Source organism: Cygnus atratus, chromosome 19 (assembly GCF_013377495.2).
Source record: "Cygnus atratus isolate AKBS03 ecotype Queensland, Australia chromosome 19, CAtr_DNAZoo_HiC_assembly, whole genome shotgun sequence".
Taxonomy (NCBI): domain Eukaryota; kingdom Metazoa; phylum Chordata; class Aves; order Anseriformes; family Anatidae; genus Cygnus; species Cygnus atratus.
Window position 1 is genome coordinate 4,580,129 of NC_066380.1, and position 18,378 is coordinate 4,598,506.

The window sequence follows — 18,378 nt, forward strand, 5'->3', positions numbered from 1 at the left end:
GCATCCAAAGGCACAGATCAGGATTGGGTCCGTCCTGCTACAAATCACGCAGGCAACCAGGAAAAACAATTCCCGAGCCAAAAAGCTGGCAGAGCAGACCAAGCTATGGCACTGATGCATCAGCAGCTTAACCGAGCTATTGCTGTGTCAGGGGAAAATGCTTTGCCCAGAGGCTTGATGTTGCTCCCTGCCTCACTGTAATGCTAGAGACAAAATCATGTCACGACAAAGACATGGAGAAGCCAAAGTCACTCAGTTACAAGCAAGCCTTTAATGAACTAAGTCTGTCTTTACGAGGTGTTTTTCCGTAGTTTCTCAGCAGCTCCACGGTTTACTGGGTGGTGGCAACCTGCGGCAGTTTCAGATAGACGGCGTTCCAGTAGTTCACGAATGGGGCTCTCAGTTTCTGCTTCATGGAATCGTAGTTTAAGTTGTCGTTGATATCCAGGTAGTAACCGCCCTCAGTGGTGTAGGGCAGCCAGGTAATGGGCACCTCTGAATACCCTGTGTTGGGATCACTGGGAAAAAAGAAATAGAAGTTCTGTTTTATGAGGGCAGCTTGTGGATGTAGCAAGGTTTGTGTTGTCTGGGGATTCTGCCTGTGCTCACAGGAGGCTTTAAGTGAGTGCAAGAAAAGAGTTTGACATTGAGACAAGTGATAGCAATTCTGCCTCCTAGGAGCAAGTTGTCAACATGCATTCTCCTCCTTTGGTCCCCCCAGTATCAGTCCTGGCTGCACACAGCAGCTTAACTACTGTCTGAACTCCAGGGTTCAGAAACAAGCTTCAACATTAAGTCTGAGCAGAGATCACAGGTTCTGAAAATGCTTCTGCTGTTCCCGGGTGTTCTCTGGATGAGGAGAGCTCAGAGCAAACTCCACCACTGGGAGACATAGAACCAGATTTGAGATGGAAGCACAGACAGAGAGCACCCTGCTTTTGAGAATTGCTTCTGAAAAGTTAATGGGCAAAAGCAGGAGGTTGAAGTGCTGTAGCAAGCCCCACGTGTGGAACCAGAATCACTTACCCTGTCCTGGCAAAATTGGTCCAATAAGCGATCATGGCAGCTGAGACAGTCCTGTGCTTGGGCAGGTAGCCTAGAGGGGTGGCAAAGGGTTTCCCAAACACGTACTGCAGGTCATCAGCGTGGTCTGCTCCTACCCAGCTTGGGTAGATGGGCATCCGAGATGGCTGGGAGAACACATAGCTGTATGTCTTGCCACTCCTGGGGAAATAAAATAGAGGGGTGCAGATTCATAATTGTGCTCCAAACATCAGCAGAGCCAGACACTGAGCCTTGTAAGATGGTCATGTGTTTGGAATTGTCTAAGATTTGCTGTCAGGAGAAAACTTTCTATCTAGTAATTTTTAGCTTCCACTTCTGATTGTCACTCTAACCCTCATATCATCCAGCTGGTGTGTCTCATGGATTTGAACAGTGCCAGGATGAAGCTGGGTGTTTTGGAGATGCAAAAACTTGTTTCAATGGTAATTTAAAACTCTTTCTCAGCATGACTCCCTTATAGCATTAGAGAAGTAACGTTTGTACGAGCCACATGTAGGTGGCTCCTTCAATTTCAGCCCTCTTAAACAGCTCCTCAGCCCCTTGTGCCGGGAGTGCAGCATCTCAGGCCCACCCCCCCCAGGCTTTGGGCTGCTGCCATCACTGAGCTGCTCACCGGGCATTCTGCAGGTGCAGGTTCAGTGTCCACTGCGTGGGAATCAGGAAAATGTAGTCAGTAGTCAGGTCCACCACTGTCCTCTTCATGACTTCCTGATCTGGGTTGTCGCCCCACAGCTCTGTGTAGATATTGTACGTGAGGTTGGCTCCTCTTTCCCCCCTGTCCGCAGTAAGTCCTTTGACCAAGTTATAGACGTCGCTCCTGAAAAGACAAGATTTCCAACAATTATGGACCAGCAGCTTGAAGCGGGGTGTGGGAACTGGTCCCAGCTCCCTTTGACGTTCACATCCAACCCTGTGGTCAGCAGCTGTTTGGTGGAATAAAAGCCGGGGATTTCAGTCCAGCTCTTAGATGGGGGGGGCACGTGCTCCACAACTTTCTCAGCAGAACAGCTTGAGGCCAAACGGGACACAAGCTCCTCTAGTCGGTAAGCACCCGGAATCTTTTTTTTTGTACCTGCTCTGCACAGAAGAACAGCAGGGCTGCCGAGCCTATTGCTTAATACCACTGAGTTCAGGAGCACATTAGAGATATTTGGGGAGGCTTCCCCACTAACAAATCCTTTCTCTTGAAGACTCTGGACTTGTCTGTTAGACACCCAGCTTGGCGAGACATCCTATTTTGAAGCTAGTGCCTTCTCCAGTCAGGACTAAGTCCTTGGTGTGTGGGGGATAATTAAAGATGAAGTTCCTCTCGGTGAGGGTTTTAAGAAAGTCCTTTTCTTACGCAGTGATTTTCACCAGCGGGCGGTTGATAGCAGGTATATCGATGCCAGCAAAGAAGTGTCCGTCCATGTTGTTGACCCCAGCGATGTAGTCGATGTCAGCAGCGTTGGCAAAGAGTTTCTCTGGTATGTCTGGGAGGAAGTCTCCATCGATGACAGGCGTGATGGCAAGTGTATGAACCAGGGGACCTGCAGCAGGAGACAAAAACAGAATGTGTTAGGAGCACAACAAGGCAGATGTGTGGCCTGGCATATCCCATTGCTTGAGGAATTGTAGAAAGAACAGGCTGAGGGGAAGAAGAGCTTGGGGGGTGACTTCAGCATGGGTAGGATGTCACCAGGGAGCAGGGTGACCTCAGGATCGTGTTCAGTAAACCCCTTCCTGGAGGTGGAGGAGAAAAGCAAGAGATTTGCCTGCCAGGTGTTGGCAGGCAACATCAGCAATTCCTTTCCATCTTCCCCCAGTCCGCACCCCAAAAGCCCAGCCAAAGGTTGGGAAGAGCAGAACTTCTCCTCCCCAGCCCATCTGGCTGGTCTGCCTCACACCCGTGCAGCAGCACAGCAGCGGCTCGGCCACCCTCTGCTCTGAGCAGGGCTGAGTGCTGGGGCTGCTTGCTAGGACCACAAGTAATAGCCCCCAGCAAGCGGAGGGAATTTCTTGGGAAGGAAACTGCCACAGGCAGCAGAAGTGCAAATGTTCTCCACCTGCTGTGAGCCCAGCAGACCCTACACTGCACCCAGTGGCTCAAGGGAAAGTAGGAGGGTGTGCGGTCAATTATTTTGTTGTTTTTAAGCTGTGTTCTGGAATTGCTGCTTTCACAAAACAGAAAGTGCAGACCAGAAGCTACCTGTTTTGGCACCAAGGCATGACCCTTGGACAACTGCTCTGCCACTGCTGCCGCTGCACACCCGACAGCATTCATTCAGCGCAGCGTGCACCTGCCTGGGGAAGGGTGACTGTGAAATGTGTCAGTGTTGTCCCCCTTGAAGGACACAAGCACTGCTTAAATACTCCTGGCAGCCACGCCAGTGCCCCCTCGAAGGCACACAGAGCCTCTTGTGTGCGGAGGACCCAGCGCAGGCTGCGGGACTTACTGGCCAGGTTGACGAGCTGCAGGTGGTAGGCCAGCGTCACAGCTTTGGGGTCGCTGGCACGCAGGCAGTTGGCCAGGGCTGCGGTGTTGCTTATGGGGCAGCCCACTTGTTGTCCAACCTGCAGAAGGAGAGAGAGAAGAACCTCATGGCATTACCCTCAGAAGTCAGGCTTCATTCCCAGCTCCCTAGAGAAGAGGTTGGTGTTAATCTCAAAGAATGCATGTTTGGCGGCATGGCTCCTCCGGCTCCCTTGCTTTTTATGCTCTTCTCTATGAAATGCCTTTTTTGTTCCCTCGAGCAAGACTTCAGCTTCAGGATTGCTGCCCAGCGCGGCACAGCTGTGATCCAGCCAGCCCAGGTAGGTGTGTGGGGTCCCCACCTGTCCCATGTGCCAGCTGGGGTCCCAACCCGCACGTTACCCTTTTAGCCCAGTAGAGTGGGTCCTTCTGGATGGCCCAGCTGCACAGGCTGACGCCGCTCTGGCTGATGGCTCTCTTGAACAGGCCTGCATTCTTTGGGGACAGTATCTGCAGCACGAAATAGAAACAGTCGATTTCAGTAATGAATTCCTGAAGAGATGATTGCCTGCCAGAGCTGGCTGATCCCCCACACAGCTTGTGCACAAGGCCAGGGAAGCTGCCAGCTCTCGTGATACTGAACAGGCTCAGTAGTTAAAAGGTGATATGGTGAAAAGGGGAGAAGAGGAGCAGGGGGACGTGGCAACTAACAGCTGTTTCACCAGAGATCCCCAAAGTGAGGACACATGCCTGCAGTGGGGCAGCTGATTAAAGTGAAGAAGGAGGAGTAGCTACACAACAAGGAAGCTGAGCCCTGCTGTCCCCAGGCAGGAGAGGATGCTGATCAGGTGGAGGAAAGCCACGGAGTGCCAAAGGGACTGGCTTTCCCATTTACAGAAAAGAGAAGTGGCTGCAGTGGAGGCTGACAAGGACAACAGACCTGCAGGGAGACACTGGTGGCACCGGCTGACTCTCCAAAGATGGTGATGTTGTCTGGGTCACCCCCGAAGGCCTTGATATTCCTCTTCACCCAGGCAATAGCCATGTGCTGGTCCTTCAGCCCATAGTTCCCTGAGCAACAGAGGGCACCCGCCGTTGAGTTGGGGCACAGCCAAAGCCGATAAGTTGGGGTCCTGTGGCAGGATCCCCTAAAAGAGAGCAGCTCGGGTACCTGGCATGTTTGAGTCTCCAGTGCTCAGGAAGCCCAGGGGCCCCACGCGGTAGTTCAGGGTCACCACAATCACGTTGCCCCGCACGGCGATCTCCTCGCCATCATAGAGGTAATTGTCGAGGAAATTGGTTCCCTGCCCCTCTCCGAAAAGGAAGGCGCCGCCGTAGATCCACACCATCACTGGCAAGTTGGTCGAGACTGGGAGAGGAGGAGGACAAGCAGTGTGAACCACGACGTAGCCAGAGGGTGCTGCCCATCACCATGCCTGTTTGCTAAGCACTGCTCCACTTGGGCATTACAGACCTCCTGGGGCGGGTGCGAATGCCCCTTCCTTCATTGTCACCTCACCCTCACCACAGGCAAAGTATTCCCAGGACAGTAAATATGTGTGGACCACAAAAAGCGACTGAGAATCTCCTCCCCAGGTCTCCGCCAAGCACATACCCTCTTTCTTCCCTTGAGGGATCCAGATGTTCAGGTAGAGGCAGTCCTCTTTCCCTCGGACATCATTTTGCGCAAGTGTCGTCTGCATGCAGCAGTTTTTGAACTCTTTTGCCTTCAGCGTTCCTGAGAGGAGAAAGAGAACACACCAGGTCCTAGTTAGAGGTGCCAGCTCTGTCTTTTGGTTGCAAGCTGTCCGTCCATCCTTCCTCCTCTCCGTAAGTCCAGCACAGAGGCAGCAAAGCCTCCCCAGCCACTGCGACTGGCCTGAGGGAGTGACAACGGGGTACCCTTTCCTGTGTGAACTGGCTCTGGACAGCCAGGGCATGAGAAGGAGAGATTCAGGTGCCATGCTTTGGATTTGTTACTTCAGGTGGTCACTTGGGAGCACTTGGTTGCAGACTCCCATACCTGCCCTGAGACTCAGCTTTTTCTTGGCATTGCATAGGGCACTGTTAGTGAAGTACCTTCTACCTATCTATAATGGACTGAAGAGACAAAAGTTGGAAACAAAAACCCAAAGGCATTCCAAAGCTGGATCTTACCTTCCCATCCAGGATGAGGTTGGGGGTCTTCCAGAGTGTTTGGGGGGGCAGCAAAGGGGATCCCTCTGAAGATGTCGATGTAGTCCCCGAAGAGTCCCAGCTGTTTATTCTCGCCTTCCACGAAACCTCCCTCGGTGTGCACCACACCCAGCTAAATGTGGCACCGTTGAGAAGAGGGGAAAGTAAATCCGTTGCAGTCCTTCGTGGCTCAGGCTCCTCGTGATGCCAGCAACCACAGCGTACCCTGGCTGGAGGGTCCCCCCACATGGGGCTAACTCGCAGCTTCCCTTCACCAACCATCCCTTTGGTTCCTTGTGGAAAGCCCACGGGTTGCTGCTGCTGGAGACGTGCCCGTGCAGATGTCCAGCACACTGCCCGTTGGAGCAGACAGGCAGCAGCAATTTCCCTGCTCTTCCATGCGCACACCATAGAAGGTGAGAAGCTGCAGCCTGAAGATATAAACCAGGCCAAAGCTGCTACAGAACTGTGCGGGGAACTGTTAGAAGAATGTCACTGAGAGCCTTTGCCATGTTTAGGGCAGGAAAATACCGTGCCGTTGCTGTCACTGTTTGGGCTTCAGGGTAGACATAGCAGGATTTTGCTCATTCAGGCAGGAACAGGCAAAAAGTTTTCCAAGTTATAAGAAATGCCTCTGTACTTACCGTTGCAGCCCATGCTACCCCAAGGTAGCAGCACAAGGCAAGACACAGGATCTCCCAGCGAGCCATGGTGCGTGCACCTGAGGAGCCAGTCCCCAGCCAGAGGCTGACATATGTATATATAGCTACGAGTGCGGCTATGTGTCAATGCCATGACCCGGTTTTTACTCTAGGTTGTGTTGCAGGAACCCCAGCACACTTGTCCTTCAGTAGGCTGAGGCCAAGCCATGGCTGAGGTAGACTGGCGTCACGGTGTGAGAGCCCTGCAGATGTTGCCTTTGTGGGATGAAGGCCAAATGTAAGGAAATATCTCAATCTAACAAAAAACAGGGAACATAATGCTGAAGCCTTGAGAAGCCTCACACAAGTGCAGGAGATTGAAATTATATTAAACCGTGCACTAGAGCATATTACCAACCACTAATGATAAACCTTCCACTTGTAACACACTGAGGAATGAACAACACCCAGGAAATGCCAGCAGATCTTTAATTTCTGTGACTGCATGGTAACAATCCAGCCAGTGATAGCAGACTAACGGCCAGTGTGGGCAACCTCTGTGAGCCTGAAGCTCTGCCACATTGCCTTCTTCTTGCAGTCCTTGTTAACTTCTGGTGAAGTCAAAATGGAATTGTGAAGCGTGTTAGCTAGTAAGGACAACATACGCTACATCTAACAGAAGGGAATTACTGCCAGGAAGTGTTTTTGTCCTGCTGGCTTTATTTCCAAGATCACCGGCTAGGCTTGATGCTGAAGTCATTGCACAGAATTTTAATTCACCTTGGATAAGGAAAAGCGCATTTTTCTGTTTTCCACATGTCCATCAACCCAGACAAGGTGTACTTCTCACAGATGGAGAGATTTGAGAATGCAATTTTGTCTATTTTCAGGTGTGTTTCCAGCTGATTTTGATTCTGGACTCTACTGTGTGTTTGACTGAGCTGCAAAGCAGACAGCAACCGATGGAGCTAACAGTTACTGAACCATCCAGGGTTGTAGCTTCTGTTCAACAGCAAAGTTTGCCTTCCCTTTTTCTCTTTACATGAAGCTCAGGTACTTAGTGGTGGGACCTCAGAACCTGCAGAGAGCCAGGAACATCCAGGTGATCCACCCCTGCACCACCTCCTAGCAGCATCAGCCAGGACCAAGGGCAGATTTCCTCAGACTTACCATGTAATAGGCCAGATACGGCAACAGGAGTTTCAGCTTGTCTGGGTGGATGTTGACATTGGCTTTTACTGCATTCCGGGACCAGACTGGGTGGACTTCAAAGAGCTAAAATAATACATCATCATTTCAGGTACGTGCCCCCCGCTCGCTTTCCTGACATGACATTGTCATGCCTTGGCAAATATGTATCATATCCGTCATTTACAAGGGGAACTGCAGCTGTTCAGGATGCCAAATATTCTGGTATCCCTATCGGAATATGCCAGTACAACCCCACTTGTTTGATAGATTAGAGGACAGAAAAAGCAGATACGTATTTGGCTACAGTCACAAAGGACAGCTGGTGTCCAATGGGAATTGAACCCGAAAGCCTGGCTTCAGAAGCCTGGTGTAATTGGACAGGCCCCTATCTCACTCTTGAGCAAGGTTAAACAGAATCAGAAAACCTTCAGGGAAGCCAGCACATAGTTGCGATCCCAACAACACCTGGGGGTTGTTGTACCCATCCATAAGAAACAAGGCAAAGGACTGAGTTTGCTTTCTGCCTGTGGCACACACAGACCTGTGGCATTCAAGGGAACACGTGAAAATGAAGTTCTCCAGATTTTTGATGAGAAGGGATACAGCCGTGTAAGCAATGGGTCTTACTTTGTCCGCAGCTCCCCAGGGAGCATACTGGTAACTATAAAGGACTCACCGCTGAGGAAAGGAAATTTCAGGTTTTAAAAACAAGCGGCCAAAATACCTCTAGTTGCCTGTTGAAGGAGATCCCCCGTACTATGTGAGAGAAACCCCTCAAGCAGTTGATCACTAATTTGCACGAAATGTATTTGCTGCGCAACAGGCTTCCCGCTCTGCCTCCGCTCTCCTGGAGTTACTGGGTATCAGTAGAGGACATTGACAAAGTAAAATGGAAACACAGGTATTAAGATAAGTTTGCTTTGCTAAGTGTTAGTGAAGGACTACAGTGAGAAAACGAAAGATGTTTCTTGTGGGAGACCTTGCAGATTGTTCTCCTGGCAAAAGTAACCAGGGGCCAGCAGGGCACAGGCCCAGTGGATGTGGTCACAGGACACATGGCATTGACTCAACATACTCTGCACTCAGCTGCAGCCCCGTGGAAGCAGGCAGAAAGACACGCTCATGCATCCTACACCGCATGTCATGTCCATGGGGATGTAGTATCTTCCCCAGATCACCAGATCCCCTCTCTTGCAATCCCCTTCCCAAGCGTGCCTGTCTGTTGTACCAGATCAAGAGGGCTAAAGCAGAACAAGGCAGCAGCTTCAGCAGGTAAAGGTCTCCTTCAGCACTGGGCCCTGACAGCACGTCTCCCCTGGACTTTGGTGCCAGGCAGCCTCGCACTGTGGGCACCATCCAACACCAGCAGCACATGAGGGGCACGTGCAGCCACCAACCCTTCCCCAGGGCTGGGGCTGCACTCCTGGCCCCACAGAGCCAAACTTCCCCCTGTCCCACCGTGCTCCCCATCCCCGGGTACCCAACGAACAGCACCTACAGTGTGTGGGGCAGCTCCAGCTGGGGAGTTGGCGGCGTGTGTTTGTGTGCGTTTGTGTTCCAGCTGCTGCTGGTTTTCCTGCTCATCCCAGCAGTGTAGGCGATAGAATTGTTTGTTGCTCTGGTATGGGGCAGAAGCAGAGCTGCTAGACCCAAATGCCCCAGAGTCCTTAGCCAGCCTCCCTCCCAAAAGTGATGGCCTGGCTTAGAAACCATGATCAAAAATAAATAAATAAATAAATAAATGGATGCTCTGTTTTCAGCCTGCAGGGTGCAGTGGCACCACATTTTCAGTTCTCTGCAGTCATCAGGCTTAATAAACATCTAATTCCCTTGACCCTGACAGTCAAGCTTTAAGGAATACACCTGATTATTGTTAGACTTGAGAGGAAACCCCCTAACCCTGTGAGAGCAGGTGGCAGCACTGCAAAGGGAAATGCTTTAAAAGGGGACCAACAGGGTGTCCTTTGTGTATGGCTTTGGTGGTGTTAGTTCTTTGTGTGAGGTTTGGAGGCAGTCAATGTTTATAGAGCCTGAAACATTGGATAAAGTGAGAAAGAAAGTGCTGTCCACCAGGAATAAAATACTTTGGGATTGCTATAGCAGTTTTTGTTTTTTTCTTCATGTGTTTTGGTATCTGCAGAAGCCTCCTGGCCTGAGGTTTGCTACCCATTCAGCCTTCCATTTTTCACTAATTTCCTCTGTGTTGTGCTGTGAGTGCTTCCTTCACCTTTCATAGGCAAGAGCAGCTGGGCACTGTAAGTACCTACACTAATGCCCTGTTCCCTCTAGTAGCCCTTGGAAAAGGGGTAAGGAGTGCTTTGTTCTGCTTTCATTCCTACTCTGTGCTTTTCCACGTACCTGTTCAAGTCCTCTGGGAAGTGTTGGCAGCCCTGGGTGGGTGACTGGGTCCGAGGCACTCCAGTTCTTCATAGTTACTTTCCTTAAGGTTTCCTGTCGCTCCTTCCTTACCTTGCCAGCTGTCCTCCTGGTGAGCCATGGTATAACCCTTTGAAATAGTATGTATCTGTTACAAATGATGTATTTTTGAAGGTTGCAGGGTAACGTGTGGTTTCAGTAGGCTTTGTGAGCTGTAACTTAACAGTGAGGTGGATATATAAACATACATGAAGAACATAAAAGCCCATAGCAAGGTAAGTTAGTCCTCTGTAGTTGTACTTCAGTATTGAAATGTTAATCTCTGTGCTGTTTCAATGTGGTAAATCAGGAAGAGTGTAAAAGCAATTGAAACCGAAGTTTATCCATCTCCAGTACACCTACACGCGGCTCTTGAGCTCCTCTTTCCTTTTATACTTATTGTTGTTGCATTTAATCTAGTGGAAGGATGCATCTCTGTGGTACGGATATTGGAGGACCCACTGGGTTGAAACACTCCCAAAATGTGACATGAGTACCCTGTAAATTGCAAACACTTCTGTTTTCATTAGGATTTCACATCATTTTTGGAATGATGGACTTTTACTGGAGTGTCTGGGTGGAATGCCATTACAGGAGATATTACATCTATCTACCAACCAGATGAAATTTCTTCATTTTCTATTGTTCATGCTCTGTACCATGAGCTGTTAAGTTGGTGCTGTGTTCCACCTCAAAAGCTTCTACCAGGAAATAAAATAATTGTGCAAAAGAGCTATAGCATATAAAATATGGTGGCCAAAACTGTCAGAAGTTTAAAGATTATTTCTAATTGCTTTCTTTCATGCCTTAGATACCACCTGACATATCTTAGAACCCTTTTATTTCAGGAACAGTAACGTTTAAAGTGCCTGCAAATGGGCTTCTGAGCCATTGAAAAAGTTGGTTATGGTGCGCAGAAACTCCTTCTGAAAATAGTCTGCTTGGTGGAACTTTGTTCCAGTATAAACCAGAATGGACTTCTCAGCTCAGTTGTACCAGTAAAAATCTATATCAGCCCCGTGCAATGCCCAGATAACAGAGGGGGGAATATGCTTCATTTCCTTCCACATTATGTACTCTTCAGTCAACAATGTTTTAAGGTGTAAAGACTCCAAATTACAACTGTATTTTTCAGACTTCTATTGCCACTCCCCGGAAAAAAGTCTTTGCAAGGCCCTTCAGTCCTTGTGTCATGCAGCTTCACCGGCTTTTATCTCCCTCCTTTGAACCGCAGCTTTTCCCTGCTCATCTTTGTAATCTGACATTGTGATTTGTTCGCTTCTATGCTTGTTTTTCTCCTCAGAGAAGATTTGCTGAATCATTGGGGAGGAGGCAAGAGTTCTAGAGGCAGCTGGTGGCCAATGATAAAACCACGGCCACATCCAGTCTTAATGGCTTGCAGATGACAACCCTTCAGTTGAAGGCCTGAGTCACATTCCCTTCTGAGCTAAGATTGCTGGGGACTTCAGGACCGAGGAAGTGGGGGCAGGGAGGTAGTGCCAATAACTTATTTTTGGGACACTAAATAAACTGATTCTGACAGCCACAGGGGCTGTGCTGCATCTCCTGTGAAGAAACTTCTAATGATGCTGTGCGAGGGTTTGCAGACCAGGGGGCTAAACCCTGCCAACTGGTGTATGTTGTGCCCACTTCAGTGGGAACACATTTTTTTTAATGTATTAAAAACTAAGAAACGCAGGGATGTGGCTTAAAATAGGTCATGATAGCTAGTGGCTGCTTCTAGGTTTGCATGGTCTAGTGTGAGCAAAGATGGGCCAGGGCTCCAAGATGTTCGTATACCTGATTATTCATAGAGGGTGTACCAAATTCCACCAGTATAACTGGTGATGTGAATTATGCAGCTGTTGACATCACAACAGGTCTGAATTTTGCCTCCTGCCAATAAAATAAGAGCTGGAGCTAAAATGACTTGGTTTATTTCTTAACTCTTTAGCTCATTCTCTGTATGGCTTTGGGTTAGTCGCTTTATCTCTCCCTAGCTCTTGGTTTCCTTGTCTGTAAAATGAGGATAAGATGTTTCCATCTTTGTGGAGCAATTTGAAATCTTTAGGAAGAATGTGGTATTTAATGTGAACTATCATAAGTATTTGAGTCTCATAACAACACTGTTATGACATTATGTAGCATAATTGAAGTATAATTTCATGAAACAAGACTGGAAGTCCAGGCAACCTAAGTTCCACTTCTAGTTCTGCATCAAATATACTACTCAAATTTGGGCAAATATTTTTAAAGATGATCACAATGCAAGGACCTTGCTTTGTGCATTTTCTGTGAGATTTCTCATAATGCTGGATCCTGCTCCAGTGTAAGATTATTGTGCATGTGCAGCAATTCTACCTTGCTCTTATCTGTAGATCTCAGTATGTCTGTGTTATCATCGTTTCTCAGATAGGAAACCTGAGACAGAGAGAGGGACAGTGACTGGCTTAGATCAGCTGGTAACAGCAAAGGCAGGAGAACAGTCCTTTTTGTTTGAGTCTCGTATTTAGCTCTCTTCATGATGCTACAATAGCAAAAAATGCACTTCCAGTTTCTAAACTCTCTTCCAGGTGCTCTGGCCCCTGAGTGTCCATTGAGCCTGATTGATTTACAGGCTGGATCTAAATAAGGCGCTGGGGCAGGGATGTCTGAGTGACGCATGGGTTCACCATGTCCACAATCTCAGGATGGGGTCTTCTTAAGAACAGGAATGCTCCATCATCTGACTTCCCCTTCCCCAACTGAAGCAAGAGATAACTTCTATTTTATAAAGAGAAAAACCAGCGGACTTAGCCACTGCTGAAAATCCCACCAAAGTTCCTAATATAGAAGAGCCTGGGATGTAAGATAAAGTCCCATTGCTTTAAAATTATTCAAAGAGAAAGCAGAATCAATGGTAGATGGTTGGTTTTTTTTTTAAACTCATCTTTCTTGATGAGAAAGCCTCGAACCTGAGAAGTGCATCGGCTGCTGCTGGGTGTGGATGTTGCACTCAGAGCTTACTTGGGAGCCCTTGGTGCACAGCGGACTGAAATGGTTTAGAGGTGGCTGATGGCTTGGAGAACAGCAGGTTATGGGCTGGAGCAGAAAGAGCTGTGAGAAACGTGGCCTGAGAGTGGTGCAGAAACCACATGAGTGTGACTCATCTCATGTAACTTTAGATGTCTACGTATGTTAGGTTCCCTTTCTGATCGGTGGGAGAAGTAGGTGCATTAAAGACATGACTTCTCCTTCTAAAACATGCATCTAAAATAGGACTGAGACAAATCACCCCCTATAGATCTTACTTGCCGGAAAGGGAGCCTTTGAGTAAACTACCTTGCACAGGGGATGTCCTGGCCTATGCTGCTGCTGCAGAACATTTCCTTCCTTGTCTGTCATGCAGGGCTTGGGACAGCACTTGTTGCAGGCAGCCAAGTGTGAACCCATCCTGCAGGCTCAGGGCTTGCACTTGAGCCAGCTCTCAGCACCATTCCCTGCTGTAAGCAGGACCCAAGTCACCTGTCTGAACCCAGTCCGAGACCCCAAGGTGAGCCTGATAGAGGATGACTGCTGTTGTGGGGTCTGTGCTAAGGGAGCAGCGACCTCACTGCAGTACGGTTGGGCAGACTGGAGGAGTGCAGTGTGTCTAAGCTGACGGTCTTACACCATTTTTATCCTGCGGGGCACATCTGTAGCAGGAAACCAAGCAGAGGATGTGCTGTTCAGGAATCTTCTTTTACCCTCCCTGTCATGGCTGAGGAGTGCATGCAGGGAGCTTGCACAGGCTGTGCTTGTCCAAGGGAGCGCCTCCAAATGGGGGGAGCCTGTGCTGTGATCTTTGGCTGTGTAGATTTGGTTATTTTCCCTGGAGTAAAAGTGAAGGGGGTATTTGCTGGCCCATACTTCTAACACATGGAAGGGGATGGCCAGATTTTTCTTCTATTCACTTGATGCTTTTTAAACTATTTTTCATGAAACAGTAAAGGGTAAAAAAAAACTGGTGTGGTGTTGGTCTGAAGCGCTGGAGTCGTCCTGCCGAAGCTAGGGAAGGCAGCCTGCTGGGGAAATGCTGTCCGGAGGAGCGGTTTGTTCAGTAAGCATCTGAATTGCTGGCTGTAAATCTGACTTTCCCCTTTGGGCAATGTTTCTAGGAAAACCTTCCCCTGCCCATTCCCTCGGGCCTCTGTGTTCACGTTGGCAATTTCCATGCTGCACTTACCGGTTATTCGCATGGGCCAGGGCTTGTTGTCGGGGTGGCAGAAGCGAAGGGCTGACAGGCCTTTCCTGCCAATCTGTCTGCTGTTCAGATGAAGTGGTTGGAAAGTGCTCGCTCTCCAGTTCCCTCTTTGGCTCAGGCTCTCCGATAAGGCCTGGGCTGTCCTATCTTGCTCTGGGAGCTGTTCCTCCTCCCTAACAGGCCCACTTCGCCGGCTGACAGTTAGCAGCCGGCAGTGCTTGATAAACTTATCAGACCAAAGCTGAGCCCAGTGCATGCTCAACTCCTCCCCGGCCTCAGATTTCCCCATTTCTGGGGACTCTTTGCTCTCTGCTTGTCTTGCTGTCTGGTGAGGTGACCAAAGATCACCCTTGGGCCACCAGGTCACAATCAGCCCAAGGCCAGATTGAAAAAGGCTTGTACTTAGGCGGTGTTGCTAAAATGTGGGTGTCACGTAGGATGTTCGTAACATTGATATCCAGCTCTGTCTCTCTCCTTGGGATGTTATTCGCTGGTGGAAATGCTACTTGCATCTGATTCATCCTTTCTGTGTCTTTGCTCGCCCCTTTTCTCTGCTCATTTGGGGTTTTAGTGGTTTTAATTTGGGGTTCTTGCTGTGCATGCTTCGATGTTTTCTTTCTAAGCTAGCTACAGAATTGGGTTGCTTTGCCAAATTAAGTTTCTATCATTCATTATTGGTATCACAGTAGCACTTAGTTTGCAGCTGAGATCAAGGCTCCATTGTGCAAGGCACTGTATGTAAAAGATAAGGAGGGGCAGTCCTGTCCCTGACTATCTTACCGTTGAAATAAACAAGTGAAATAAAAGGGAGAGGAGGAATTATCCAGCTTTCACAGATGGGGTAAAGTTTTCTGTGAGCTTCACAGGGTGCTGAGCAACTTCACAAATCCAGAGCTAATGTCTTGCCCGAGGTCGTGCAGGGAATGTGGGGCAGATCTTGAGTCTCGGTTCAGGGTTGTAACTAAAAGACCAGTGTGTGCCCATGGTGACCGTTAGGTGAAACGTGCTAGTTCAGGAGCTGCTGCACAGATCTGTGTTTTCATAGGTCTCATCCACCACAGAGGCAACTGACTGATTTAACCATCCTTGAATAACTGCTGTGGCTGTCTTCAGTTGTCTCCCCTGTATGGACATGCTACTCTAGGGCAAAAGTGGAAAAACATCTCTGCTTTACAAGCAGAACTGATTTAAAAAAAAAAAAAAGTTCATGGAGTATTTTTCTGTTTTCCTGTAGCAGCTTTGCAGGTCAAGTTCCCTATCCCTTCCCAGGCCAGGCCCTCGAACTGCAGGCAGGAATGTTTGTCCTGTGCGAGGAAACGTGCTTATGCAGCTCCTACTGGAAGACTGTCTGATGCTTTCAGGTTTCCACTTGTGTGCTGTGTTTATGGGTTAGCACAGACCTGCCGCCAGCTGGGTGCGCCCACCGTGTCCCCCTTTCACCTGCCACAGGCTCTGCAGTGCTGGGGAATGGCCTGCTGTGAGGAGTAAGGACTCTGCTTGTTTCTTTCTTTTTCCACTGAAAACACTTTCTTGTGAAGTCTAGGATGGGACACAAGCAGGCTCAGCAAATAATTTCTTATCCAATGCAACCCATACCCAACTGGAGCTAAATTCCTCTGTCCTTCCCCTCAGTTCCTTTTAGACCTGCTAACCATTGCCAGCACACGTGAAACCTTCAGAGTTTTGCCCTCTCTAGGACTTCACTCCTGTGTAGGTTAATACAGCCTGCAGATAAGCTCTGGTATGATGTTGTGCTAGCTAGGAGCACACCTTCACTTCCTGCAGGTGTCCCGTGGCTGTCTTCATCAGGAAAAGACGCATCTTGTGTCCAGACCTCAATCCACCCTTGATCACAGTGCTTCTAGGCTGCTGCTCTCACAGCCTGAAGGCTGTCTGGAAGACAGAGGCACACCTCTCTTTCTGACAGCTGCCTGGGGGGATTGCTTTGCATGTCCTTCATTTGCTAAACAAAACAGCCCAGAGACCAGGATTTTCTTTCCCTGGCAATAAAGGAGTGAAGGTGTGAAGAGGATGAGGGAACTGCAGGGTCTAGGGCGGGCTCGGAGAGAGGCAAAAACAATCAGCTCTTTCTTCAGTCCCAAAGATTAGTTGAGATTTTGCTTTTTGTTATCTGTTTCCTTCATTGACTGACCCGAATGTGTTTTGATGCAAGGCAAGATGGTGGGAAAGGGGTTATTTTCAGAACTGGGCAGAATTTGCATGTTTGGAGAACAAAGCCAGGTGTGTTTGAAGTTGGTGACACCAAATGATCCTGACTGGTGCTGAGCATCTTCAGGTGTGCCTGTTGTGTGGATTCAGTAGCTCCAAGGGTCAGATGAGGTTTGAGGCAAAGCGAGGCCTTTTGCTGTGCCCTACGCCAGCAGCAGCCTGGCCCCGTGTCTGGCTCTGGGCTGACCCCATGCTCCTGTGGTATGGCTCGGGTAAGGCCATATCTGTTTCCTTACTCCTTCACGTGCACTTCCAGAGCTTCAAACAATGCAGATGAAAGCCTGGGGAACCGTGCAGAGCGCAGCTGCTGGCTCCAGAACAGGCCTGGGGCCTTCCTTCCCACCCAGGATTGGGGTCCCAAACACCAGGCAGCAGGTTGGGAAGCCCGTTGTGAGCAGGCTGTTGGGGTACACTGCTGTGCTTGTAGTGCTGGCTTCACCAGGGCTGTTCCTTGGGGTCTCTCACCTGCATCTTCCTGATCTCCCACCGCTGGGCAGGTTGGGACGGGCTCTTTGCAAAGAGCAGCGTGCAGGGAAAACCCAAGCTGGGGTCCCTCCAGCCTCATCCTCATCCAATGGCTCTCCCTGGTCAGGGACTGCAGGCAAACCAGAGCTCCTCAGCCCCTTAGGGTTCTCCTCTGGGCTGTTGGCACCCGTTGTTCCTTTCAGTACATGGTGCTCAGGGAGAAAGGAGGCAGCTGGTGTTAGCTGGTGGCCTCAATGTGGCACCTTGTTACTCTCTGCGAAGAAACTTTTATTGCAAAACTACAAATTAATTCCCTCTTCTCTTTCTCCCTGCTCAAGTCACCTTCTGACTCTTGTTTTTTGTCTCGTGAGTGCCTTTGCCAGCTGGCCCCTTTCCACAGCCTGTGTTTCTGGAGATACACTCGCAGAGCCGGAGGGAGTGGGCCAGCCTGGCCGCCTCTGCCAGCTTCGGCTGCGGGCTGCCTGAGTGTGGCTCTGCAGCAGCACACTGCCCGTGGTCACCCCCGTGTGCTTCTTTACTCGCTGCCCGGCCAGCTAAAGCAACCCTTGTGTCTCCTGGGGATGTGTAAGGGTAAGGCTGGCACTGCCTCCTCCGCCCTGAGCGCCCCTCGGTGATCTTTGCTCTCAGTAACCAGGAGAGCAGCGAAAGCAGCTGCCTTCCCCGCCTGCCCCAGAGCCCAGGGAAATGAGCGACAGGGCTGGGGTGAGCTGCTCTTTGTTGGGAGGGAGAAGCCAGCTGTAGACACGCAACCTTAGGATATAATATCCCAGACACCGGTTCAAGGCTGCGACTCCTCCGTCTCATGGAAATCAAAGATAGGGATGGAAATGTGATGGATAGAGTAACCCCTGTTCAGCAGGCTCAGAGGAAGCAGCTGTCTGATTTGTTTTTATGAGCGGTGTAACATGCAATCTCGCCATGGTGCTGATCGGTTTGTGCCAGCACTTCCCTCCAAACCCGAGGAGCTTCCAATGAGTCAGGAACACCTGCTGTCCCCGGGACACAGACAGGGAAGTATGTGCCCGTGTGCCTGCGTGTTTTGGGGCTGGAGGGTGTTAGCTACCAAGCAGCTCAGATGCTGACACGCTCTTTAAATATTTCTATTTGCAGATTCGAGGAGGATAAGGGAAATAATAAACGCAGTTTGTATTTTTGGCAGCGGTTTTAGTAAGCTGAAATGCCTTTACCTTGTCCAAGGCTTGTGCATATGTACATGTGTGAGTGCTCGTGTGTGTCTGGTGTCAGAGTCAGGACCTGGGACCGGTTCCTCCCTTGGAGTCTGTGCCCTGGCCAGGTTCTGGCACAACCCCGTGCAGGACAGCTCAGCTTTAACAGAGGGGCTCTGATAATACCTGTCACCTGGTGTGGCTGTAGCAGCTCCCTGTTGCTCTGCAGAGCTGCCCTGCTGTCTGCACGTATCCACCTCTGAGGCGATGTCCTTTGCTCCTGGGCTTTGAGCTGTTCTGCATGTGGGTTTCCATCCTGATTTCCTCTTGTGTCGG

At 49.6% G+C, this 18,378-nt stretch overlaps 2 protein-coding genes across 2 annotated transcripts in view; both read right to left on the reverse strand.

Moving 5' to 3' along the window:
• GTF3C5 (general transcription factor IIIC subunit 5) overlaps nucleotides 1-7,807 on the reverse strand; it is a 30,587-nt gene extending 22,780 nt beyond the window's left edge. The window contains exon 1 of the mRNA XM_050714482.1: nucleotides 7,504-7,807. Within this exon, the coding sequence (XP_050570439.1) occupies nucleotides 7,504-7,506 (3 nt within the window). The 5' untranslated portion in view covers nucleotides 7,507-7,807. The remainder of the gene's footprint in view (nucleotides 1-7,503) is intronic.
• On the reverse strand, nucleotides 332-6,568 carry LOC118252091 (bile salt-activated lipase-like). The gene is made up of 11 exons (XM_035554907.2): nucleotides 6,337-6,568; nucleotides 5,675-5,825; nucleotides 5,133-5,255; nucleotides 4,689-4,886; nucleotides 4,458-4,588; nucleotides 3,920-4,027; nucleotides 3,501-3,618; nucleotides 2,408-2,594; nucleotides 1,679-1,882; nucleotides 1,027-1,224; nucleotides 332-518 (listed from the first exon to the last, which is right to left on the reverse strand). The coding sequence occupies exons 1-11, from the start codon at nucleotides 6,400-6,402 to the stop codon at nucleotides 332-334; spliced, it is 1,671 nt and encodes a 556-aa protein (XP_035410800.1). The 5' UTR covers nucleotides 6,403-6,568.
• Nucleotides 7,808-18,378: the final 10,571 nt, after the last annotated feature.